General features: G+C 36.4%; 1 protein-coding gene and 1 long non-coding RNA gene across 4 annotated transcripts in view; both read left to right on the top strand.

The window, feature by feature from the left end:
- Positions 1-24361, top strand: part of LOC135740844 (uncharacterized) — a 128178-nt gene that overhangs the window by 82961 nt on the left and 20856 nt on the right. For all 3 annotated transcript variants that reach the window (XR_010529274.1, XR_010529272.2, XR_010529273.1), the window contains 2 exons: positions 12553-12713; positions 17546-17611. This is a non-coding gene — a long non-coding RNA (uncharacterized lncRNA). The remainder of the gene's footprint in view (positions 1-12552; positions 12714-17545; positions 17612-24361) is intronic.
- sox2 (SRY-box transcription factor 2) lies at positions 15028-17171 on the top strand. The gene has a single exon (XM_065259373.1). The coding sequence runs from the start codon at positions 15417-15419 to the stop codon at positions 16362-16364; it is 948 nt and encodes a 315-aa protein (XP_065115445.1). The 5' UTR covers positions 15028-15416; the 3' UTR covers positions 16365-17171.

Raw genomic sequence — 24361 nt, 5'->3', positions numbered from 1 at the left:
GCCCTATGCCCGGCCGAGTGGATGTTCATCTCAGCCCTTATCTGAGCCTATCGCGGTCGGTCGACTGACCGCAGATATAGACCCTCAGGACTCATTGTCTTCGTGTCAGAGGCCATTATCCGACCGTGTCGCCAGAAAATTCTTCCTCCGCTCTGACAGTGCATGTGTGTCTTTGAAAAACTTTCCCCCACTCTGCCATTGATTTATTTTTCTCTTTCGCCGCTCCTATCTCTCCTCCTTTTGTTTCCTTATCGTCGCTTCAGGTTATTATGTGCAAAGTATTGACAGCACTTGAAGGCCTGTGGTCGATGGCGGGCTAATGCATCCGTAATCCCGCCTTTGTTATGGCGGAATGTTTCACGCGGGTCTCCGATGAGGAGAGAGGTGCAAAGCTGTTGATCCAGGTTTTATTTGTCACGAAGCCCATCCATCAATCAAACCCTGGACCATCTGACTGACTGAATGACACGCCGACTGGGCTGAGGAAATTTGATAACGCTGTATTGTCGCCTGGCTTCTCTGACTTTTTTCCCTTCTCGATAAGAAATACATTTGACTGGAGCAGATAAGCTCACAAGGGGTAAAGCCTTAAAGAGAGAGGGTGACACATATGCCATAAGAGTGGGCTTTTCTTCCTTTAAGAGCCCTGGTGTAAATGATAGGTTTGGCAAACAGGACAAACACAGATTCAAAAGCCTGCAACATCCAAGAGCAATGGATATACCTAGATTATTTAAAAACATGCCAGATAGTAACAATTCCCCATCTGTTTGTGCTGTTATGGAAACAGCATGCTAGTGTAATGCTGTATTTTCATAACCAGGTTTAGCGCCCCGCTGCATTGTCATGCTCATAAAAGATGTATTTAATGCACTGCTGGTCAACGTTAGCACAGTATATATAACAATAAAGCAATAGAATCCAAGCAAGGCCATTTTTTACAGTGGCTTTAGCAAGGCTAAAGGTTGTTTGTAGGTGTGATTCAGGGCAGAGTGTCCAAATCTGTTTTAAACTCTTCTTAATTAAATGTACAACACAATAGTGTCCTAGTCGCCCTAAAATACACAATGCATATAATATATGTGAAATACTTGTTCACACTTACTGTACGTATAAATCACTGCATTCATAGAGTCCAGTTATTATTATTAACTGGTGAGAAATATCTTCCTTAAGGATGCTAATTGAAGAAATTACTTGTAAACATCTGTTTCAATATAAAATTTCAATATAAATCTGTTTCTGTTAAAACACATAATGGTGTGCCTTTATGTGCTTTTTAAATTTTAAATACAGCCCATCCAATCCGAATTAAAATGTGAACTATCCGCTTTATAATATACTCTATACTCTCACAGGATAGTCATAAATTGTCGTAAAATTTAATTAACAATGTTCCTGTAGCTTAATTTGTAAAGCATTGCGTTAGCTATGCAAGGTCACAGGTTTAATCCCCAAATAAAACATACTGGCTAAAATGTATAAATGGAATGCATTGTATGTCACTTTGGATAACAATGTCTACCAAATGTACATATACAATGTAATCTGCTGCTTGCTTACCACCTAAAACCTACTGCTGAGTCCTGCAGAGTTTTGTTTTTTCTGTCTGTTTTTAGTATTACATAAAATTCTTAACTTTCCAAAACACATATATAAAGTCTTTATTAAGGGTTAAAAAATAATAAGACACTTTAGCAAATATTAAGGTATGCACAAATTTATTTCTGCAAACGCAGACAATTGTCCCATGCAATCATTCCCTTGAACACCATGCAGATGAACACTGACCCAAAAAAAGATTTTTAAGCAAAGCCGTAGAAAGCACAGAAATTACCAGAGGGCAAGAAAATGGACATTATTGTGACCCGTACATTAACACACTGTATGATTAAGTAAGTTTTTGTGTTGTAATGACCAGAGGCTAGAGAGTCTGCAAAGAAAAGAGAAAAATCAATGTAAGACTGCTGCAGATTAGCTTGACAAATTACATGCGCTCGGTTGGCCCATTGTACAGTGTGCCTCCTATATTCTTTAAGAAGACATCACAAAATAGAGCTGCCACATGGCGTATGGACTCCTGAGATCATTTTTATTGATTTTGGACAAACATCGATGAAGGATTGGGGTGGTAGTGTGCTCGTCGTGTCTTGGTTGGGATGTGTTGGGATGGGATCCGAATGCCACTGCATCAATACTGCATCAGATGCAGATGCCTGTCATTGTTCAAATGGACGCTCTCTGAAATTTCCTCAGTTGATGAAAAACAGCACTATTGCAGTGACTAAATTTTGTAAAGGTGAATAGTTTTCAGTTGAGCAGTTGAGATTTTCTAATTCAAATTTGTTTATGTCAAAGCAGACTCTAAATAAGTTTAAAAATTAAAAAATAACATTCCCATTGCATATGATCCTGTATAGTTCAGTGGTAGTGCATTGCATTAGCAGCGCAAAAGGTCAGGGGTTCAAGCCCAGGAAACAAATTGAAAAAAATATGTATTTGTTATGCACTAAAGGTAGTTTGAAAGAAATGTAATTCAGTATTTTTAACTACAGCAGATAATAATTTGGATGAAATTAAGACTTTTTGCTCATTCTAACATTAAGACTCAAGTCAGTCTGTGTCCCATCTTGAGATTCACACTGTGCTTTGCAAGATTTGTTCAAAATACAAAAACTAGGATTAATTTATAATTAATTGTTTAAATTACTTTCAAAGCACAGGAAACCAAGAAAGGTAAAGTTGAGACATTTTGGATTTCTATTAGAGACATGTAATTTTATTGCTTTCTTGGGCTGGGGAACAAATTTTATGTTTGTTATTGCTTCCAGAAAAGCCTGACATGAAAAATATTATCCCATTAAAATCTATACAGCTATCCAAATAAATAATATAGATGGGTAACTGGGTGACAAGAGTTTGCTTCAGACAAGAAAAACTTAAAAACTTAGATTGACACAAATTTTTTACAATACTTACAAACGTTTAAATTCAGTGAGCTAGTGACATCTGATCAATAAAATTGTCATTGGGGGATGCAGTTATTTAATGAGACAGACAAGGTCACCTGACCTAAAGGCTATAATTATTATCATAAAATAAATGACTTCAAAGCTTCACCAGTTTTAAAACACATTTCAGATATGGTTTCCAACATTCTAAATAGTCTTTTCTAATGAACCAGTTCTTCTAATTGGATTTTTAATAAAGAAAAAAACACAATTAACTCCAAGACATCCAGTCAGGGATGAGTGCCTACAGTCAGTAATATTCACTCATCTACACACACACACACACACACACACACACACACACACACACACACACACACACACACACACACACACACACACACACACACACAATGACAAACTGCATGAGGGTCTCGCGCTCAGACAGACCGGCCGTGACTCCAAGCGCATTTCTCAGTCTCGGGCCTTTCTATCCTCCTTGTTTATACTGTAGTTGTAGAATTTCACAACTAGCCTATAAATACCAATCGGCCACGGGAAGATAAATCACCAGCGTTTGCTGGTGTGTGAAAAGCAAAGAAAATGTGAGTTTTAGAGGTGTAGGAACGTCCATTCACACACAACGAGATGTGGGATTGCGGTGGGAAACAGTTTGCGTTACGACGCTCTCTTTTAACAGGCGCAATAAAGCACACATGCACGTTTACACACACTGAGGCTGGTGACAAGTGCATGCAACAGTTTGCAGCATCTGTGTGTGTGTATGTGTGTAAGCCGCCTTGTCACCTCCCACTGTTAACACCTGTTCTGTTTAACACTGTCATGTAACTGTGCCACACTGATACATGGTAATAGAATCAAATGAATCACCCTGCCAGTTCTAATCACGTTACGTGGCTGTGTCTCCTATCATGCGCTGATAGATAGATGCTATTAATACATCTCTAGTGTGTGGTAATACAAGAGGTGTTTACTGTGAAAACGTGGTAGCACTTACAGTCCGGGTCCACATGTACATACTGTGCACTTATTGTGTAACTATGTAATTACCTGCCCTAACCTAACCCTAACCCAAATCAAGTACATAGTTACCAGTATTTTGTTATATAGACACTGTATGTGCACATATTGTAAAAAGTAAAGTGAAAAAAGTTTTAATAAAAAATAAAAGCATTAGAGATAAATGAGTGGTGTAAAACTAGGTAAATTATTTGTCCATTTATACACAAATATGACTGTATAATTATACTATATGTGTCAACAATGATCGTGCGTGAAAATATTTTTAAACTGCAATTTTTTTTAACATGGCTGAAGAAAATCGTTGAAACGTTGATGATGTTCTTTGACTGGAACGTATTTTCGATGTAATTTCGAACAGACTAACAGCATCTCCAAAAACTGTTTCTTTTTGTCTGTGATATGGAGGGGGTGCAACACCACATTGATCTTTTTCTATTCACAAAGGACTGGTCTTTATTTTTGCTGGATTTCCCTTCGCTCAGGAAAGTGTCTATGAGATAGCTGTATTGATCCGCTGCACTGGACAGGCATCAAACCGGGTCTCTGCTTGTCTCAGATGGTGGTCCAAGGCCAGTGTCTGTATAGCTATCTCCACACAACCTGCCAGAGCTGGAACAAGTGACCCCTTCAAACCAAAATCTATCAGGATGTGTGGACATTCTCCAATCAGCAGAGTGGGTCCGGCAGAATTCAGCGAGAAATGATTTTTCGGGTCATGGTATGGTTTAGATGGAGTGCTGGTTTAAATTAAAACCACAAACTCAAACATATCTTTAATTTAACAAGATTTCACTGGAAAGTACCTCACACTTGTTTGTTCTTTGATTTAGCATGATGTATATTTGGACATTTAAGGCGTGGTTTCCCGGACAGGGATTAGCTTAAATCAGGACTAGGCCTTAGATTAATTAGGAAATATAACTAGTTTTAACAAACATGCCTTATAAAAGCATTACTTGTGTGCATTTTGAGTCAAAACAAAGATCACTGATGTATTTTAAGATATGTCAGTGCAAGTTTGGACAGCTCTTACATTTATTTTAGTCTAGGACCAGTCTAATCCCTGTCCGGGCAACACAGTCTCACACCCATGGCGTCAATATTTGACGACACTTGACCATGCGTCAATATGTTGACGCGGAGGGTATACCTTTCGCGTCACTTTTTGACGAACTGGGGACTTCAATACTATTAGGTACGCGAAATTAAACAGTTGTCAACTGACATTGGGGTTAGGGTTAGGTTTGGGTAGGGATGTCATTATGTAAATCTAACCCTAAACCGACGCGAAAATGGTAGAAAATGGTAAGAAAATAGGAAAGAGAATTTCGCGTACCTGATAGTATTGAAGTCCCCAGTTCGTCAAAAAGTGACGCGAAAGGTATACCCTCCGCGTCAACATATTGACGCATGGTCAAGTGTCGTCAAATATTGACGCCATGGGGTGAGACTGGGTTGGTCCGGGAAACCGGCCCTTAGAGTCAGCCTAAATGATTTTCCGGAATCTGTGCTTGCATTAACACATGTACCGTAACATATTTTTCCACAGCATCTGAAGTTTGCTAATTATCTGAATTCTCTTTCAAATAACCATGTGCGTACATTTAAGTTTATGACAATTGACAAGATCGTAAGGAGGGTGTGATGCACGGTTCTGTTATGCTGGGAAATGATCTTAGCTTCAGCACGGATAGTGAAAAGCTCCCTGATCTCTTCTTCAGTCCAGTTTGCTGACATTTCTTGTTGTGAATGTTGATCTGTGTTTAAATTCCTGTATCAAAGAGCTGAACCATAACTTCTGGGTTCGATTACACGCGTACCCTCACTACGGCCTGCCCCTTATGCTATTGTTTCTGTGTCTTGTTCACACAGAATGCTGTCCGTGTAAGTTACGGCAATGCTACTAGGTGCTCTTTACGGGAGCGATCCCAGAACATTTACAGGACGTGTTTGTGTTCACACAGAAGCCTCTCTGCCAATTTACGGAAATTTTCTGAGACCAAAGTGCTGTGTGAATGGGGCCATAATGATATACAAATGTACAGTGCTGTATTGTGTAAAAGTCTGAGGCTACAATGGCAGATAAAACATTAATAACAGTTTTCTGCTATTGCCCAAGTGTGAGAGGAGATCATACTGTGATCTTGTCGCATGCATTTATAATATGTTTCTCTAAACATGTCTCACAACACTCATAAGAGAAAAAGCAAGCTACACCTGCAAGATGCCCCTGCCCTGACTGCCAGTGATGTCACAGGAGTCTGAGAGGTATCAACCTGCAGTGTGTCCGGTTTCTCATCTGGATTTGAAACAGCTCTTCACACTTAATTACGGAGGATGAGCGAAATGCCTCATTTCTCTTTGTTATAGGCTAAGCTTCCAGTAATCCCAAACAAAAGGTCTGGCTCTGGAAGCTGTAGGATTTGCTGGTGGGATTATAGTCTCATAGATAATGATGTGCAGTCAGCGAAAGCAAAGCTTTATTTGAATTCAAATTGGACAGTAAACAAAACCCATCGGTATGTCTGCTGGTTGGAGTATCTGTCTAGTAAGCACTGTGTCAATGCATCGCCAGCTCTGTGCCATTTATATGATCTATTATTACCGTTAGAGTGAGCAAGTGTTCTCTTATCTATTTGTTTATTACTAGAGCTCTGTTTCCATGTCTCCTGCTACAGAGCTACAGTATCCGGCTTTTTTGACAGCACCTTGTCTCTTGTGTTTGTGGTATTTGATTAACAGGCATGTGGTTGCATTAAGATGTTAGAAGTTTGGAATGTATTGCATGGGCTTTTAATTTTGCTAGTGTTGAACTGTAACTACAATGGTGTGAGAACACCAAATGCGAAGCGAAGCATTGCGTTACTCGCTCAATAGATTACTCTTAGGATTACTTGTTTTTCACGTCACTTGTGCAAATGAAAACAATGTTCTCTGTTTTCTGATGCAATCCAAAATATAAAACCTTACAGGTTAATAAGCTGTGATCTGATTGGCTTGTGTGACAACGCATCATGCAAATTTCCAACTTAAAGGAACAGTATGTAGGATTGTGGCCAAAACTGGTATTGCAATCACAAAACGTGTGGCTAAAACTGGTACTGCAATCACACAGCTGGTGGCCAATATACCAAACGACAACATCAACATCAGTTGAGGGCTGCAACTCCACTTTTTAAATGCCAATATCCTGGCCGGACCGCTGTTGTGAGTGATAAAAGTATTTGAAATGAAAATGATTTCTTAATGTCTAGTGACAAATCAGGGCCATTTAATGATTAATTGATATAAATTTCTTACATACTGTTCCTTTAAGTTTTAATTTTTTTAATTTTCGCAGACGATGCGTTTGAGGCAAGTATAGAGTTTTTTTGCTATCGTGTGCCTGGTGCAAATTTGCTTCTATAGGCATCTTTGCATTGACTTTGTATGTAATGTATTTGCGCAAATAATTCAATTCGCCCCTGTGCAGACACCATAACAAATGCTAGATCATAAAAATGAATTAGTCCAGCAAGTTACTATGCAGACTACAAAGGTGTATTTGGAGCTACAGTATTTCAGGGACCTTGGTTATTGTTAAAATACTTTTTCTTTTAGAATTTTTTTTTTTTTTTCAGAAGAATCTTTATAAATTTTTGATTGCACATTTATTTGTTTGCATATCTGTTTTTCAGAAAGACCTAAAAAATTATGTTATTAGACACCTTGGGAGTGAAAACCTTGGGTCATTGTGTTTACTAAGGCAAGCGTCACTATTACTATTGTTAATACTTAGAGTTGGGTTTGATCAAATCCCTAACCCCAAGTAGATAACTTTGGCATGTAATTTGGCATCCCATACCTAAAATGATGCTTGAAAAGCTTGTGGCTTTTGTGGGAATGTTTTTGCCCCCCTAACGCATAGAGCAATCAAGTTAATACAGTGGCAAGAAAAGTATGTGAACCCCTAGAAATGAACTGGTTTTCTAGAGTGATTCGGCATAAAATGTGATCTGATCCTCATCTAGGTCAAAACAATAGACAAACACAATGTGCATAAGCTGACAACACACCGAGTTCAAAGGTGTGGTTCACTGCTAGTTTGATTGAAAAAAAAAGACCCTCAAACATTTTAAGATTATGGACATTAAGAACCATCAGCTCTTATGACCCAAACCTCTCTAAAGATATCCCATTAAGAGTTGTAACACTCCATAAGGCTGAAAGGGGATATAAAACAATCCCAAAATGTTTAGACATCCATCAGTCGACAGTTAGACAAATTGTCTATAAATGGAGACAGTTTAATACTGTATCTACCCTTCCTAGAAGTAGGTGCACAGCCAAGATAACTCATGAGGCACAATGCAGAATACTCATTGAAGTAAATAAGAATCCACGAGTATAAACCAAAGGCTTGAAGACATCATTGGAACACACATCATTGTTCATGAGTCTACCATACGTAAGTCTTTGAACAGGCACAGTATTTATGCCAGAACACCACAGAGGAAGCCGCTGCTCTCCTGAAAAACATTGCTGTGAGCCGGAAGTGTGCAAAAGATCACCTTGGCAAACCCTGGTGCTCCTGAGAAAATATTTTAAGTTGAATTGTTCGGGGAAAATAATATAGTGCAAAAAGGCCACAGCTTTCCACCAGACTGTCACGACACGGAGGTGAAGTGAGGACACAAATGCTGAGTTCGGAAAATAAATAACATTTAATGATAAAACTGGAAATAATAACACGAGGAGGTAACAGGTAACAGGTAACAAAACACAGGAACATCCAAAACAGGGAACAGACATGATTGCAATGACAATCTACCGGCAAGTGCACATACAACAGGCAGGGGTATATATACAAACAGACTAATGATACACAGGTGTGATGAGGCAGGTAATTAATTAACAAGAGTCCAGGTGACGACAATCGGAACAGACACAAAACATGACACGGACTAGCCGTGACACAGACTGGCTGTGTGTGCCATTTGTAGTGGCCTAGTCAAACCCCAGACCTTAACCTATGGAATAACCTCAAGTGAGCGGTTCACACCAGACATCCTACAAATGTGTCTTATTCGACCGGTTTTGTAAAGGGGAATGGGTAAAAATTTGCCATGGTTTGATTCAGAACTACTGGAAGCGCTTATTTGAAAGTAATTGCTGCCGAAGAAGGTTCAACAAGCTAATCCAAGGGTTCACATACATTTTCCTCCAGCACTGTGAATGTTTAATGGGCGTTTTAAAAAAAGACACAAGAAACTAAAATTATTTGTGTGTTGTCAGTTTATGCACATTGTGTTTGTCCATTGTTGTGACCTAGGATTAGATCACATTTTATGGCAAATCACTGTAGAAACCAGTTTATTACTAGGAGATACTTTTCTTGCCACTGTAAATCATATACACTGACATTGAAGGGGATATCTTAGGCATATGTAAACACTGGAATATTATGGAGTTTTTTGTTGGGTCTTTTAAGACCTGGTCCTATAGCAACCACCCAGGTGCATGTCTTTCTGTGGTCTGATCAATACTGGATCATTTGGTAAATCCAGTGTATTTTAAGGCATCAGAGTGTGTCAGCTTAGTGTCACAGCAGTCTATATTTTCAAGTCAGATGCTTTTTAATTGAATTTAACTGGAGCGAGACAAGATGGGTAAATATGAGCCATATGTTCTTTTCACCTTATTTGCTGTCTGAAGTGATTGCTATTAATGTCCTTTATGCTATTCTGGGGGTTGAGCAAACTGTTTCGTCCGTTTCATTTTGTGTCCCTGATGATAACACAAAGTCATTTATTTAAACACTTTAAAAGCAAGAAGACCTAGAGGTCAATTCAGAATAACTGGAAAAATATTTTACAGAAACTTTGTATTTTCTGTTTTAGAATAAGCCTCATCATGGATCTGACCTTATGAAACTATTTTATATTATTACTTTAAAAATGTCATATGTGCGATCACATGCCAAACGTACAAGCCAAACAGTAAGTGTTTTCTATACTGTTATCACATACTGTATTCACAGTATATGATGTCACTCCACACACAGCATGCCAAGCCTGCATTTCAAGCTGACAGTATATAAAATTCAAAGCTTTCATCGCCTAGTCTTAGCTCGCGCCTTTACCTGCAGGAAGTGGCGGCGGCATTTTTGATGCTGTGTTCTCTTGCTGTTTAGCGTGGTGTTCTCTGGATGTTTTGTCTATGTGGCATGTAGAATACCCACAAAGAAGTGATAATATCAATGAATGACATACTTTTCCGTCTTTTGAATACAAAAACATCCCTGACGAAACATAAAATAGGACATGATGAGCTCACACCTTTACAAATTTAAAGGGTGTGTCAATAGGAGCTCCTGTATAGCTCAGTGGTAGATCAATGCGTTAGCATTGCAAAGGTTATGGGTTTGAACCTAGCAAACACACAAACTGAAAAAAACCTACTAAAAATCTACCTTGCTGATGCATTGTACACTTTTAACCAGTCGGTTTAGGTAATAGTGTCTGCCAAATGCATAAATGCAAATGTAAATAGCAAACAAACATTTATTAACATTTCATTACAAAAACAATGAAAAATATAATTAGTTTTATTATGTTTTTATACCCATTTATATAATTTTTATATTTGTTTGTATGTGTAGATCACACATAATAAAGCAGATAATTATTTGCAAGCTCTCAATAAAAAATCTGGCATAGTTTACTGATATTAAGCAATTTATGTAACATGGAAAACTGAGCTAATTGAATAACACAAATGTTATTTTGGTACTTTAATAACACTCAGAGACTGTCTAGAGCAGTCCCAGTGGAGCTCTGTTCATTCAGCCCTTTAAGAAGTTCACACAGAGGTTCATTCTGGCTGTGACTGACAGGTCTCGAACCCTGGAACGCTTCCCCTTGATTACAGATTCAACGGGGCCCGAAAGGAAGAGCACAGAGGTCTAAAGTGTCATCCTCCCATTAAGCTCAGCTTGTGTAACCATAATGCCCACAAAACAGCAGTGAGAACACATCTATGCATATGGAAATGAACGGCCATTCATTCATATATCAGCAATAAAGACCGGCTCCATCCGAAACGCATTAGTATTCTCCAAATGGCAATGCAAAAGTGAACTATAGTAGCTTTACTCAGAGGTTTGTATGTTCTAATTGCAGTTATGTCATTTGTTTTGTCACTGTTTAATAGTTGATCTGCTCATCTTATGATTTGATTTTAGTCTTAAGATCAATTTAATAAGATCAATCCGCAGCAAAGCATAATACTAGTAATCTGTAATCTGTTAATCCTATTAACAATGATACTCAAGTCCAGAAAACAAGGCCATTTTTCATGAAGTGTGTTTTGGAAGTGATGGAGTTTTTGTTTGTGATATAATTTATTTATGTATCTGCAGATGAAGAAAAAACAAAGGATGATCAGTAATGCTTCACTATTATTTTATATTTATACTATATTTATATGTCCTTCAAATAATTTGCTCTGTTTTCCTGCACCTTCCCAAGCGCATTAGTCGTGGTAGTATTATGATTGAAGTCATTATTGCTTTGCTTTTGTAACAGCACCATTGAGATTAACACTGAACCATGTTGCATGAGTAGACAAAGCCCCCAAGTGAGTGGATTACTGTCAGGACGGAGGTATAGGGAAGACCAGGCCGCCCGTAATTCCTATAGAAAGGTAGACAAACACACAACCACCAACCCACAACTTTTCCCGCTGTGGCCTTTTGTCTTGCCCTGTTTCCTTCTGCCCTAGTACCCTGTCAAAACTGATGGAGAACTGATGCAACCAACTGAGTCAACGAGTGACACATATACTGGCTTCTGGTTTTAAAGCATCTTGTTTCCATTTAGTTGTTTGTTATTTTTATGCTGTTTTATTTTAATTTATTATAACATTGCATGTTTAGACTTTTATCTGGACATTTTTTAGAAAGTTTTTCATTGCATTTTATTTAAAATCTAATGTATTATTATTTGGGACTAATTTTACCAGGGTGAATCAGTGGAGTGTACACATCAAATACTTATGTGAATGAATTTGCCAAATTACAATTTTATTGTCACAAATATATTTTTAATACTAGAACTAAATACAACTAATAATAATAAGTATGATTGTTGTTATTATTATTTATTAGCGTACACCTTCATAATTGTTTTTATTTTGGATTTCAAAACTGAATGTGCCATGGCTTTATATGACATGGTTTTCTGAAGAATAAAATCTTTATCAAATAGCCATTCTTTGGTTTTGAAAAAAGCCTGCCCATTACCTCACGGCTGCTTTTGTTGGTCCTTCACAAGAGCGAACAAAAAGTGTTATTCAGGAGAAGGCTTTAGATTTTTATTGTCGGCGGAGCGCAGAGTGTTATTGTATTAAAAAGAGCCATCTGTGCAGAAACAATGGCTTCAAATTATCTCTGAATACCCAGTGAACAAAATATAAAGCTTTTTCCTTCTCGTTACGTTTGGCGGGGGGCTCGTGGACTTGCTGTAAGTGACTTTTGTTGTACTTCATGCATTCTTCGTTTTCAATCGTCCCTTTTCAGATGGTGCGGAACTGTGGATGGGCAGAGGCGAGGGACGCGGCCGCGCAGCGCGCACTCTGACGGGGCGCACGCAACGAGCGGCCGCTGGAGGAGAACGCGCACGGGAAGATGCGTCTGGATCCGTTCGGGAGGGAAACTTAGATATGTCAGTCAAACTGAGTGTAAGTACTCTGTTGAGTTTGTCTGCTGGGACAAAGTTATTTTTATACTGCTTTAAACTAGATTTTTATTACAAAATGTTGTAGGTTGAATAAAATATACTTATTGGCAAGATTATTTATTAAAGTTCTTTTTTATTTATCTACTTGTTGCTGCGTTTATTTAAAGACTTATTTGGTAAGCTGTAAAAAAACATTTGTTTTTCCCACGTGTGTTTAGATGTTTTAACAATAATGTTTGTTGTATGTTAGAGTTACATTTACGCACATGTGTTTTTGTTTGTACCTGGAAATTAGCACCATGGCAATTTAAAATAAAATCTAGACGACTAATTTAATTATATGGCGCGTCAAATATCAAAACATTACTAGAAAGCGTTTTGTGGCGAAAAAATTAAAAACTTTGGTTTTAATTATTTGTAAATATACGTATTTATAGTAGATACCGATATCTGATTGAAGTACCTAAATAAGTGTTATTTGTCATATTTTGATCTGCAGTCAGCACGGCCCCTAGTGGAGAAATTTCTCTCCTCTTTCTTGTGTGCCTACTGAATTGCACAAAAATCGCAGACATAAAAAAGAATAAACAGTTTTCTGGCTATTTTTCTTGTTTTGATTCACACATATAATAAGATAGGCTACATATTAAATATTGATTAAAAAGCATGGAAAGTGCTATGCAAATGATGATTTCCATGATGATAATTTAGTCTGTTATAACTATTTGTTATTTGTTTGTGTATACATTTCCTAAGTGATGGTGTACTATATATTTTATTGTTATTTTTTCTATTTTCTTTGATTAACTATAAACATGATATTGTTTTATTCTTGACATTTGTCAAAAACAATCCTGATATTGTAAAAAATATGTATAGGCCTATTATTTTTTTTAAAGTATAGTTTCTGACTAAGAAGGATCACCTTGTTTTTAACAAGCTAAACTTTTTTGTAGAACTGTGACCATTAACAATTTAGCCAAAGCAAGAGGCACTCTATGATGTTAGAGATTCCCCGCTGCTTTGCACATTTCCATAAGAAGATTAAGCACTCAAATGCAGATAGAGAGAAAGAGAGTTGCATTAGAATAGTGCTTCTGCATTGCTATCGTGTTAAGATTTTCACGTTGTTATTCGCTTAATGGAAGCTTAAAATGTAATGATTTTGACTTATTATTGACATTTATTTTTCCGTCTGTTCGCCCTTAAAAATAAATTGCAAAATATTCGAAAAAGTAAAAATTTGTATGTTCGCTTCTGTACATGTTTAATAAAGTATCAAATAGTATGCTAACAACCATAACATAATAATAAAGATAATCACACTAGAATGGGTTGCGTGTGGTGAGCAAATTTTTTAAGAGCAATACTTCTCACCACAAGAGGACGCTGTTGAAACATAATATGATCTGCTTTCGTGCATCCTGAAATAAGAGTAATCCGACATGTTTATCTGAAATGAAGCCTGTTTGTATTAGTGTCGCCTCTTTTGTCTCGAGTAGCTATAGTCTAACTTCTGAAGAGCGCCAACTTTAAATCACAACGTTTGAACAAATAAAATGAGTTCCGCCTGTTTTATGTAAGCTATAGATTGCCTTAACTTTGTTAAGTACAATTATAAGAAAAAGGTTTGCTTTTTGATTAAGTTTTTGCTGAATTATTTATTTCAGGCGCCTCTTCGATGAGTGAATTACATCTGTATATTCAATGAAGCTTTTGTACTGGTTTTGTTAAGATTCATGAAATGACAACAATTGTAACAAAATTTTTTTTTTTTTTTTGTCGGGTTTTAATTTTTCTTTTACTTGGGACAGTTAGAATCTAGTTTAAATAAGTTCAGAAAACCACTATTCTATTCTTAATAATTGTAGCCTATAATAAAACTCAAGTAAAAAAGTAAAACTTAAAAATTGTAAATAGGCTAATTATCATGTTAATAATACAAAGAATGTAAACAGCAAATAAGAATAATAACAATAATAGTCATTGTAATCATTAAGTAGGCCCTATGGTTTATTAAACAGTATTTTTATATTTCTAGATATATTTATAGTAAGATTACTGACTCACATGCTGTTAACATCAGTTTTTTAATGTTTTAATGTTTCTAACAGTCCAATGAATCCTACTAAACAACTCAAAAAAGGTACTGCAAAAACTGTACATAAAAAAACACTTTCATGAATTGCCCATGTTTAATTAAAATATATATATATATATGTTAAGATCACATGTCCCTGTAATGTACTTTCATTAGAAAGCCATATATGTGAAATGCTCTCACTTCGGATACACACATACACATTGTTCATTGGTGGAGAAGTGCCCCGCGCTGCACCGCTAAGCCTCACTAATCCCGCCCCTTTATGCAAATCAAAAAGACACACGGTCTTCGCCGAAGGAGCAAACGCCCTCTGATTGGTCAGCGACAAACCCATTTATATTCGCTGACAGTCGCTCTATGAATGGTTGTCTATTAACTTGTTCAAAAAGTATTAGGAGTTGACAAGGGCTCTGGCGAGGAGGGAAACCGAGTTTGTGTTGATCCTTCAAGAGTAAGAAAAGAAGTTTGTGGGCACAACAGGACCTGAGAGTACCTACCTCCTCAGCAAACTTATCAGAACTGGTGAAGTAACTCAGCCACCACCAATTTGGACTTGTTTTTTTACCAGTGGTGAGAAAGATTTTAAGAAAATCATTTTAAATGTACAACATGATGGAAACCGAGCTGAAACCCCCGGCCCCTCAGCCCAACACGGGGGGCACGGGGAACACCAACTCTTCAGGAAACAACCAGAAAAACAGCCCGGACAGGGTAAAGAGACCCATGAACGCCTTCATGGTGTGGTCGAGGGGACAGAGGAGGAAAATGGCACAGGAGAACCCAAAAATGCACAATTCGGAAATAAGCAAACGACTCGGGGCCGAGTGGAAACTTCTCTCCGAAAGCGAGAAGCGACCTTTTATCGACGAAGCCAAGCGTCTTCGGGCGCTCCACATGAAGGAACACCCGGATTACAAATACAGACCCCGGAGAAAAACCAAGACCCTTATGAAGAAGGACAAATACACCTTGCCGGGTGGGCTTCTGGCGCCAGGTGGAAATGCTATGGGCGCAGGTGTGGGTGTAGGGGCTGGTTTGGGCGCTGGGGTCAACCAGAGGATGGACAGCTACGCTCACATGAACGGCTGGACCAACGGAGGCTACGGCATGATGCAGGAGCAGCTGGGTTACCCGCAGCACCCGGGGCTGAATGCGCACAACACGGCACAGATGCAGCCCATGCACCGCTACGACATGAGCGCGCTCCAGTACAACTCAATGACCAACTCGCAGACGTACATGAACGGCTCACCCACCTACAGCATGTCATATTCGCAGCAGAGCACGCCGGGAATGACTCTGAGCTCCATGGGCTCGGTGGTGAAGTCCGAGTCCAGCTCAAGTCCACCGGTGGTCACTTCGTCCTCTCACTCCCGAGCCGGACAGTGTCAAACAGGGGACCTGCGGGACATGATCAGTATGTACCTGCCCGGGGCGGAAGTCCAGGAGCAGAATGCCCAGAGCAGACTTCACATGTCCCAACATTACCAGAGCGCACCTGTCCCCGGCACGACGATTAACGGCACGATTCCCTTATCGCATATGTAAATAATCTTTTTTTACACTGCTGGACTTCTTAGGACTATTTTTGTACAGAACACTTTGGGGAGGGAAAGTTGTATAGATTTCAAGGAAAGAACACAAAACTTTTGCTTTCTATTTAAAGAGGAACGGTAGGAACTTTTACGTTCTGTTTGTTTTTTTCTCTCTATTTTTTATCCCAGAAGGTGTTTGAGATATGGAAAGTAAAAACGGGGAAGCACGAATCAAATGTTTTATTAATGCAATCGACTTTTTGTACAGTATTTATCAAAGAAACATAATAACAACCAGATGTAATGTTTGTAAACAGCAGCAGGTCACATTTTTAGAAATGTTAAAAAAAGATGGCAGAAGTGATGTTTAAGCGAGAATGCTCCAAAATTCTGCCCATTTTAAAATGGAAAGTACTGACAAAATGAGTTTCTCATTGAAGGTACAAATTAATAAAACGTAATTATTATTATTATTATTATTATTATTATTATTAGTTCTGAGAGAACACACAAACGCACTCTCGCAGGTTAGGTGTTTTATTTTATTTTGTTTCTCGGTCTCCGGCTCTTCATCTGTTTTAGCTAAATGAAGTTTGTGTTCTTTATTTTCCCATGGTTTGTACATTTTCTGTATATTTACTGTTATATTTTAAGTTTTTATTTTAAAACTTTCATTTTTCGTAGTTGTATTTTAAAATGTGGCCTGTCCGCAGTTGCCAACGCTCCATGTATATATATTTTAACTAATAACATCATTATAACAGTTACAATCTGAGTTTTTTCAATATGCAGTTTGAAATGAATAAATTTTTGAAATTTGGATATTTGAAATCGTTTCTGGTTTTGATTTGTTTTGTCGTTTGAATCGATAATGACATGAATGATTTTCTTAACAAGATTATTATTTATAGAATACATTTAAATTAAATGTCACTTTAACAGTGGTGTGCATATATTTACAAACTACATTTTAAAGTGCAGATTTTATACAAACAATGCATTATTTGCATAAAACAACATGTTTTTGTTTTAAGATGACACACATGGGTGAAGTTCTTAGAAAGTAAGTATTGAAATACATATGCATGTGCTGTATTAATGGCAGTGTTTCTCGTTGATTGGTTTAAACAATAAAAAATATGTTAGTTGTTATTTAAGTTAATAGTAAACGTTACCACTGTTTTTGTTTTTTAGAGGAAACGAGGACTGTATATCTCTGCTCTATTGGGGAGATCAAATGAAATGAAGACGCACATCAAGGTAATAATTTCCTGTTTAGTATATTTATTTACCATTAGCTATTTTCCTGTATGATTGCAAACATTTTCCAAGCACTGCTTAATTATTTAAAATATGTTTCTTTAGTGCAAATCTGTGTTTTTTCTGAAATAGTATTATTAGCAGTTAACACTGTTAATTATTAAAATGTAATTAAAACAAACAAATACCTCACATAAGTGTATTAAACTGTAATGTCCATATATTTTAAACTTATTATTATATATTAATTATAATATATGTAATATGTTATGAAAATATTCTAGAGATTTGACATTCATTAAATGTACAGTTTGCTATTAAACATAATTTGAACTTTACAGTGGACAGATTAAAAAAAATTAACGGGATGAGAGTGTGCTTATTTGCATCTCTCCACTAAATTTCGTGTTTGACAGGTTTACAGCTCAGACGAATGCGTTTATATTAATGTTAATTTATTAAAAGTGTTTGCAAACACATGAGAGCCGCAGGGCACATAAATGCGCTGCTGATGTTTTACAGTGCCATGTGTTTGTCAGTGCTGTTTGAATCAAGCTTAAGATAAGATTCTGGAGAGGAATTGTGTGAACGTATATTGAGTTTAAAATCTGGAGGGTGTTAAAATATTTTGCTGGTCTGTGGTAGCAGATTAGACCTGTTTCTTGCCAAGGCACCGAGGCATCCATTGCAGCGGGTCTCGGGGGAGAAGGGCTCACATTAAGCGCTAAATGAATATTTGACGAGGGCTCATTCCAACAAACGTGTCCCTGCCGGACTCTCAGAGGGTCAGAGAGCACTGCTTAAATCCATTATTTATACAAGCACAGGAATTGGTTGTAATGGCGGAATCTGTCGGATAAACTGACAATTTAAATCTGGATATGGGTGGACTGCGCACGCATGCAACCTCGGGGAAAAGTTTTGCTGAAAATATATATATATATTGTGGGGGTGGGTTTAAGGTCATTTACACTACTATCCTTATAGCGTTTATTTATGGTTCTGCAATTGATTAAAGGTATCTGTCCTGCTACAATCATTATCCGGACAAAAAAATTATTTGAGTCTATTTATAAGACCCATTTACAAAAACCTGTTGCTTTTGCATTTTTATATTATTTCGCTGACATTGTCTGTAGACGTTGTGAAAATTCGAGATAAATGCTCATTTTTTATGGAGTCTCCGTTTGATAGAAATCGGAAAAATAACGTGAAAATGAGGTGATCTGCTGTTGCGTAGGATTTTTTTTATTAGTAATACTATGAGGTCATTTATTTGATGTTATAAACTAGCACACAGGGCCTTCTGCCTAAGAAAGGAGTGGAAGTGTTTTGTTGGAAATGAACGTTTATCGTGTTGCATGGCTCTGATGCATTAGCAGATATCTGCAGAGCAACAGGTGGGAAGCGCAGAGGTCTGCTTTACTGAAAACTCTCGTTTAACCCTGCGATAAGAATAAAATTAGCCTTGTGCTGAAATTTGACCTGCATTTGTTTTTGAAGTCAAATGAAATAATAGTTTTAAATAAATAATATTTGTTTAAATATTACACAAACTTATTATTACAAATGTTTTTAATAATTTATCATTATTTGGTTTGTGGGACAATAACTAATTAGGGGATTATATATTTGTACCAATTTGTGATATCAACGTTTTTACAGTCACTACAGTAAAACACAATCATCCAGTGATAAAAGACAAACAATAAATATTATTAACACTATTGACTTTACACTGTTAAAAAGTGAAAAATTAAGTTTACAATTTTACTTAAGGTGGAAATTTGAATAAACCTAAATCTTTTAGGTGTTACCAATTAATTTTTTTTGAGTTGAACCAACTTTTAACTTTTTAGAGTGTCAACTATTAATAATGAAATTATTATTATTATTATTATTATTAATAGTAATAGTAGTAGTAGTAGTAGTAGTAGTATTAGTAGTAAACACACACGCCAGATATTATACATTTAGAAAAATTAAAACAAAAATAGTTTGACACGTTAATTATTCTACACGTAGACTAAATATCTTTGTTTCTATAAACTGGTGTATGTTGGCTCTGGTAATAAATGAGTGGAGACGGGAGAAAAGTATCAGAAGAAAGTATAAGTTGTTTTTGTGACCGTTTTAACGGGATGGTGGGGGATCGAGCTTTGTGAGATGGGCTGAGATGAGAACTGTCAGAGATGTCTCTCATTGGGTGAATGATCCAGTGCAGGTGCAGGGAAACGGGGGATGGGGATCTCAATAAGACCACACACTGTCAGCCAGCACCACAGCAGCCCTGGAGCTCGAGCCGAACCGAGTCTGAACTAGCACAACCGCAATTTATTATGTCAAATCTTTAGCGCGACATAAACAAACAGTTGAAAATATCATTGTGTGTGTGTGTGTGTGTGTGTGTGTGTGTGTGTGTGTGTGTGTGTCAATATGCCATTTCACAGAAAACTGTTTGAAATACAAGTTTGCCCTTGTTTAGTATCATAGTACAGTTAGATATAATTCTACACATGATCATCATCTTTTCTCAAAGTTTTTGCTGTGAAAAGTGACCTTATATCTTTCTTGCTAAGGACTTGAAGACATGTGCTGCACAGCTTCGCCTAAAGTGCACACAAGGTTGTGCTGTATTAATGTATTATGTGTTTTATTGCTTGTGTTTTCTTAGAAATTTTAGTTTGCACCAATGAGTGAATTATTTGTAAACTTAAACTGCACCACTGCATGTTTATAATTAAATAAAGTTGTATTGGGCATGCCAGTGGATATGCAGACTAATGCAAGACTATAGTGGATATTTTTAATGTATTGTCAGTATATCAATGCAACTTCTTTTAATTATCATGCAGTGTACATTTTTATTAGTAATTTGTTTTACAGTTTTTATTAATCATTCATCATAATGTCCTTCGAAGTCTTGCAAATTCAATTTTAAAGTTGAAAAGTTTTTTTCCTCAAAAGCTAAAAATGAGCTTTTGTCTATCACATCTGTCAGTGTCCAATAAAGATATATCAGTGCATGCATCACTGCCCTGTATCAAAATGCGCAGCAACAAGTATTTAATCTCACTCGTCCAGCAATCACTGCTTGTATACATCAGATCAGTCACAGCAATACGGATCCAGTGCGATTTTATGCACCACTGCGTCTCATAGAGTGAGATTGACGAGTGATCGGAATTACTTATAGTATTGTTAAAAGTAACGGATAGGAAAGAGTATTGTTAAGGGTAAATTAAATACATATTCCAAATGTATTATTCTGAATAGGCATTCCATTTACTCTTATAGTTTAGTTTGTTTTACCAAGGCGATATGCCGTTATTTTATAACCTAATTTTACGTACTCTTTTAACGTATTCTAAATACTTTATTTACGAATTTCGCGTTTATAACAATTTTCGCAAATTACGGCATTGTTCTTAAGGTAAACTATAACACAGTACTTATATACATGGTATTTTACAAAGATTAGGTTTTGACGCCAGATTTCACCAAACGTTCCAATCTATTCGGTTTTTTTCCGAAAATATTTTTTTTGTTTGTTTGTTGTTGTAGTAACCATGTTACTACAACAACATGGTTGTTTTTCCTATAGTGTATTTATTACTATAGGAAAAAAACCATGGTTTAATCATGGGTTTTGCAGCACAGCCATGTTTATTTTTTGGTAACCATGGTTTAACCATGTTTTTTGTTTTAACTGTCGTAAATGGTTGATATTCGTAAGGGTAAGTAAGTATATGTAACGCACTTTGTGAACGGATCATCTTCAGCATGCGTTTCAGCTGGTTTCCCAGCATTGGGTTTGGGGGCTGTTAGGAGGTTGTCACAAACAGCAGAGCATTGTTCTCCTCATTTCAAGTCTATATGTTGATTAATGACACAAAAAGCAACTGGGTCATCCTTCTAAAAGATTATATTCAACAGTCATTTACACCAATTATTTGTTAGTTTTTGCTTCATTTGCATGTTCAAGAAGATTGAAGTGGATTAAAAAATGCTGATTTCATAAGGAAGGAAATGTTTTTAAAATTATTCAAAGGGCTATTTTCTCTGTTCAGTTTTGGGTTTACCAGACGTATGTGTGCTTTCACGAGAAAGGGTTTACAAAAGTTTGTCTGGACTCTGAATGGTCCCTCAACCAGCCTATTATGTTTTTCTGGTCACCCCGTGTCATATGAATGCAACGCGTGGGCTTGTTGACAACTAATTTTCTCAAAATGTTCACATCTCAGTGGCTCGTCTTCTATCTTCAGTACATCAGTTGTGTCGTGATTTGCGGTACAACCGTAACTGTTGAATAAATGAATAAATAATCGAATTCTGGTTCAAAATTAGATTTAGATCTTAAACAATACCACTTTGCACATATGCATGTTTTTTGTAATTCAGTACTCGAATCGAAACAGTCGATACTGGTGCATAAAAAAATATTTCGATACTGAGCACGACATTTATTTTCCGAGTCAAGTTTATTTTAAGTTTTAAGTGTATTTGATTTATATATCGCTTTACGTGGAAAAAATAATTCAGAGATTAAGATGCAAGTAAAACATAGACAGAAGTCAGAACAATGCGGTATTATCCACATTTTTTAAACGTCAAATTGATTTATTTTGATTTGAAAGATCTGCATGCTGTGCCGTCATGATTTTGTCTGCTTCTAAATCTATAAAAATGTTTGATACAGATAGCTATTTAAAGTATTCGTATGTATTTACTGATTTAGGTTGAGTTTTTCTCAATAGGACAAATGCACCAAATATATTAAGCACTTAATTTAATTGCTGATCGAATATTTAATAGGCATATTGACCTGGCTGTTTATTTTGCAAATCAATGTCCGTCGTGCGTGAGTCTAATTAATACTCAAATATGGTTAGTCAGTCTAAAATTTCTGAATGCCCACTGTGCTCTGGTCAGAAACCCTACTGCAATGTAAAGAGTTTTTTCCCCCTTTCGTTCAGTCTTCACGACCTACTCATACGTTCAACTGTAAGTGACAGGACGCGAGTCTTTGGACCCACACAAACTATTATGCACAATTGTTTTACCAAGTTTCGTTTTTTATTCAACCTAACGAATGCATGTGAACACAACTGCAATTAACACCCACAATATAAAGTGCATACATTTATTGCATGCTTAATTTAAAAGTAATCCACAATATTCTTTATTCAACACGTTCTAGTAGAGTTAGGGAGACCAACGGATTTTTCCGACGATAAAACAAAAAGCAGACGAATAAGAAGATAAGACAGTCGGTGTGAGTAAAAAGGGGGTGTTGTTGGTTATATGGGAGGATGGTGAAGTGTGTGCTGCCGGGTGAGGGCATTTGATTGTAAATGAGTTCACACGCCGATCGAGTGACTGGAGGAACAGGCGAACCATTTGAATCAGGTGCCTATCTCCCTATCGGGGAGATCAGAGCTCAGCCAAAAGACATCTCTCTCTGAAAAGCCAATCTAGTCGCAGGATGAGATTTCACTGTCAACCTGCCCAATTTACATAAGAAACACAGTGCAACATTAACCATTAAAACATGCAACAGTTGGTGGGCAGTTGTGGCATTTTCCACCAAAAACCCAATGCTGGTATCCTTGTTTAGACAAAAGCAAAACAAGAATGATAATTTTGTACTGGTATATTACTTTTTATTAATAATTTGGTTCCAAATGGCATATTGCACACATTTCATGTTTATTTAATTAATTGCGTTATTAATAACAATATAAATGTATAAAATGTGCAAATGTTTTTCAGAAAAATAAAAATAAAAACAAAAATGAAGTATTTTTGTTTATTTTTATTTAATAATTATGTAATAACACAGAAACACAAAAAGGGACTATAAGGCTATTAACATATATCCAATAAAGTTATTTGGTAACACTTTACAATAAGATTGTATTTGTATTTGCATTAGCTAATTTCAGGTGAGCAATACCGTTTTTTCCATTTATTAATCTTTGTTCATGTTAGTTAAAACCAATATAATTGTTCATGATGGTTCATTGTGCATTAACTAAAGTTATATGTTACAACTTTTGATTTTAAAAATATATTAGTAAACTCTGAAATAAACATGAACTAAGATTAATAAATGTTGTAGAAGTATTGCTCATTGTTAGTTTCATGTTTGCTAATGCATGAACTAATTGTTAACCAAAACCTTATTGTAAAGTGTTACTAGTTATTTTCCATGAGGCGTATTGTAAGCATAAATATTTTTAATTAGCCTCGTAATATTCGTAATTCATATTAATCTAAAAATTTAATTTACGGCTGTAAAATATCTGTAAAATATATGTAAAAATATGTCTGATCTAATATGACAACCTTTAAAACTGTAGGCTCTTCATGTCAAGAAAAGCAGAGCTGTTGGTATTGATGTTATGTCTTTTGCTGTCAGTAGAAAAAGAAAACACGCCAATTTACACATGCCAGATTTAAGTTCATAACTCAGATATAGACACTGTAAAGACACAGAATGCACTATACAGTTTTATTTTACTATATTATATATATATTATATTTTTGGTTACTCTTGAAATGACACTGTCTCTTACGATGATTGAGGAAAATTTGTATTTGGTTGAGTTTGCTCTAAATATTGAATCTGTTCTACTGTGAATTAGATTAATTAATGAGACCTATGTACAGCTTAAGAAGAAAGACATTAATGAATGTTTGTTAGAGGATTAATTAATGCCTGTGCATGGGTTAAGCAGTTACATGGAT

This window comes from Paramisgurnus dabryanus, chromosome 24 (assembly GCF_030506205.2).
Source record: "Paramisgurnus dabryanus chromosome 24, PD_genome_1.1, whole genome shotgun sequence".
NCBI lineage: Eukaryota > Metazoa > Chordata > Actinopteri > Cypriniformes > Cobitidae > Paramisgurnus > Paramisgurnus dabryanus.
This window is presented reverse-complemented; position numbering and strand designations above follow the sequence as displayed.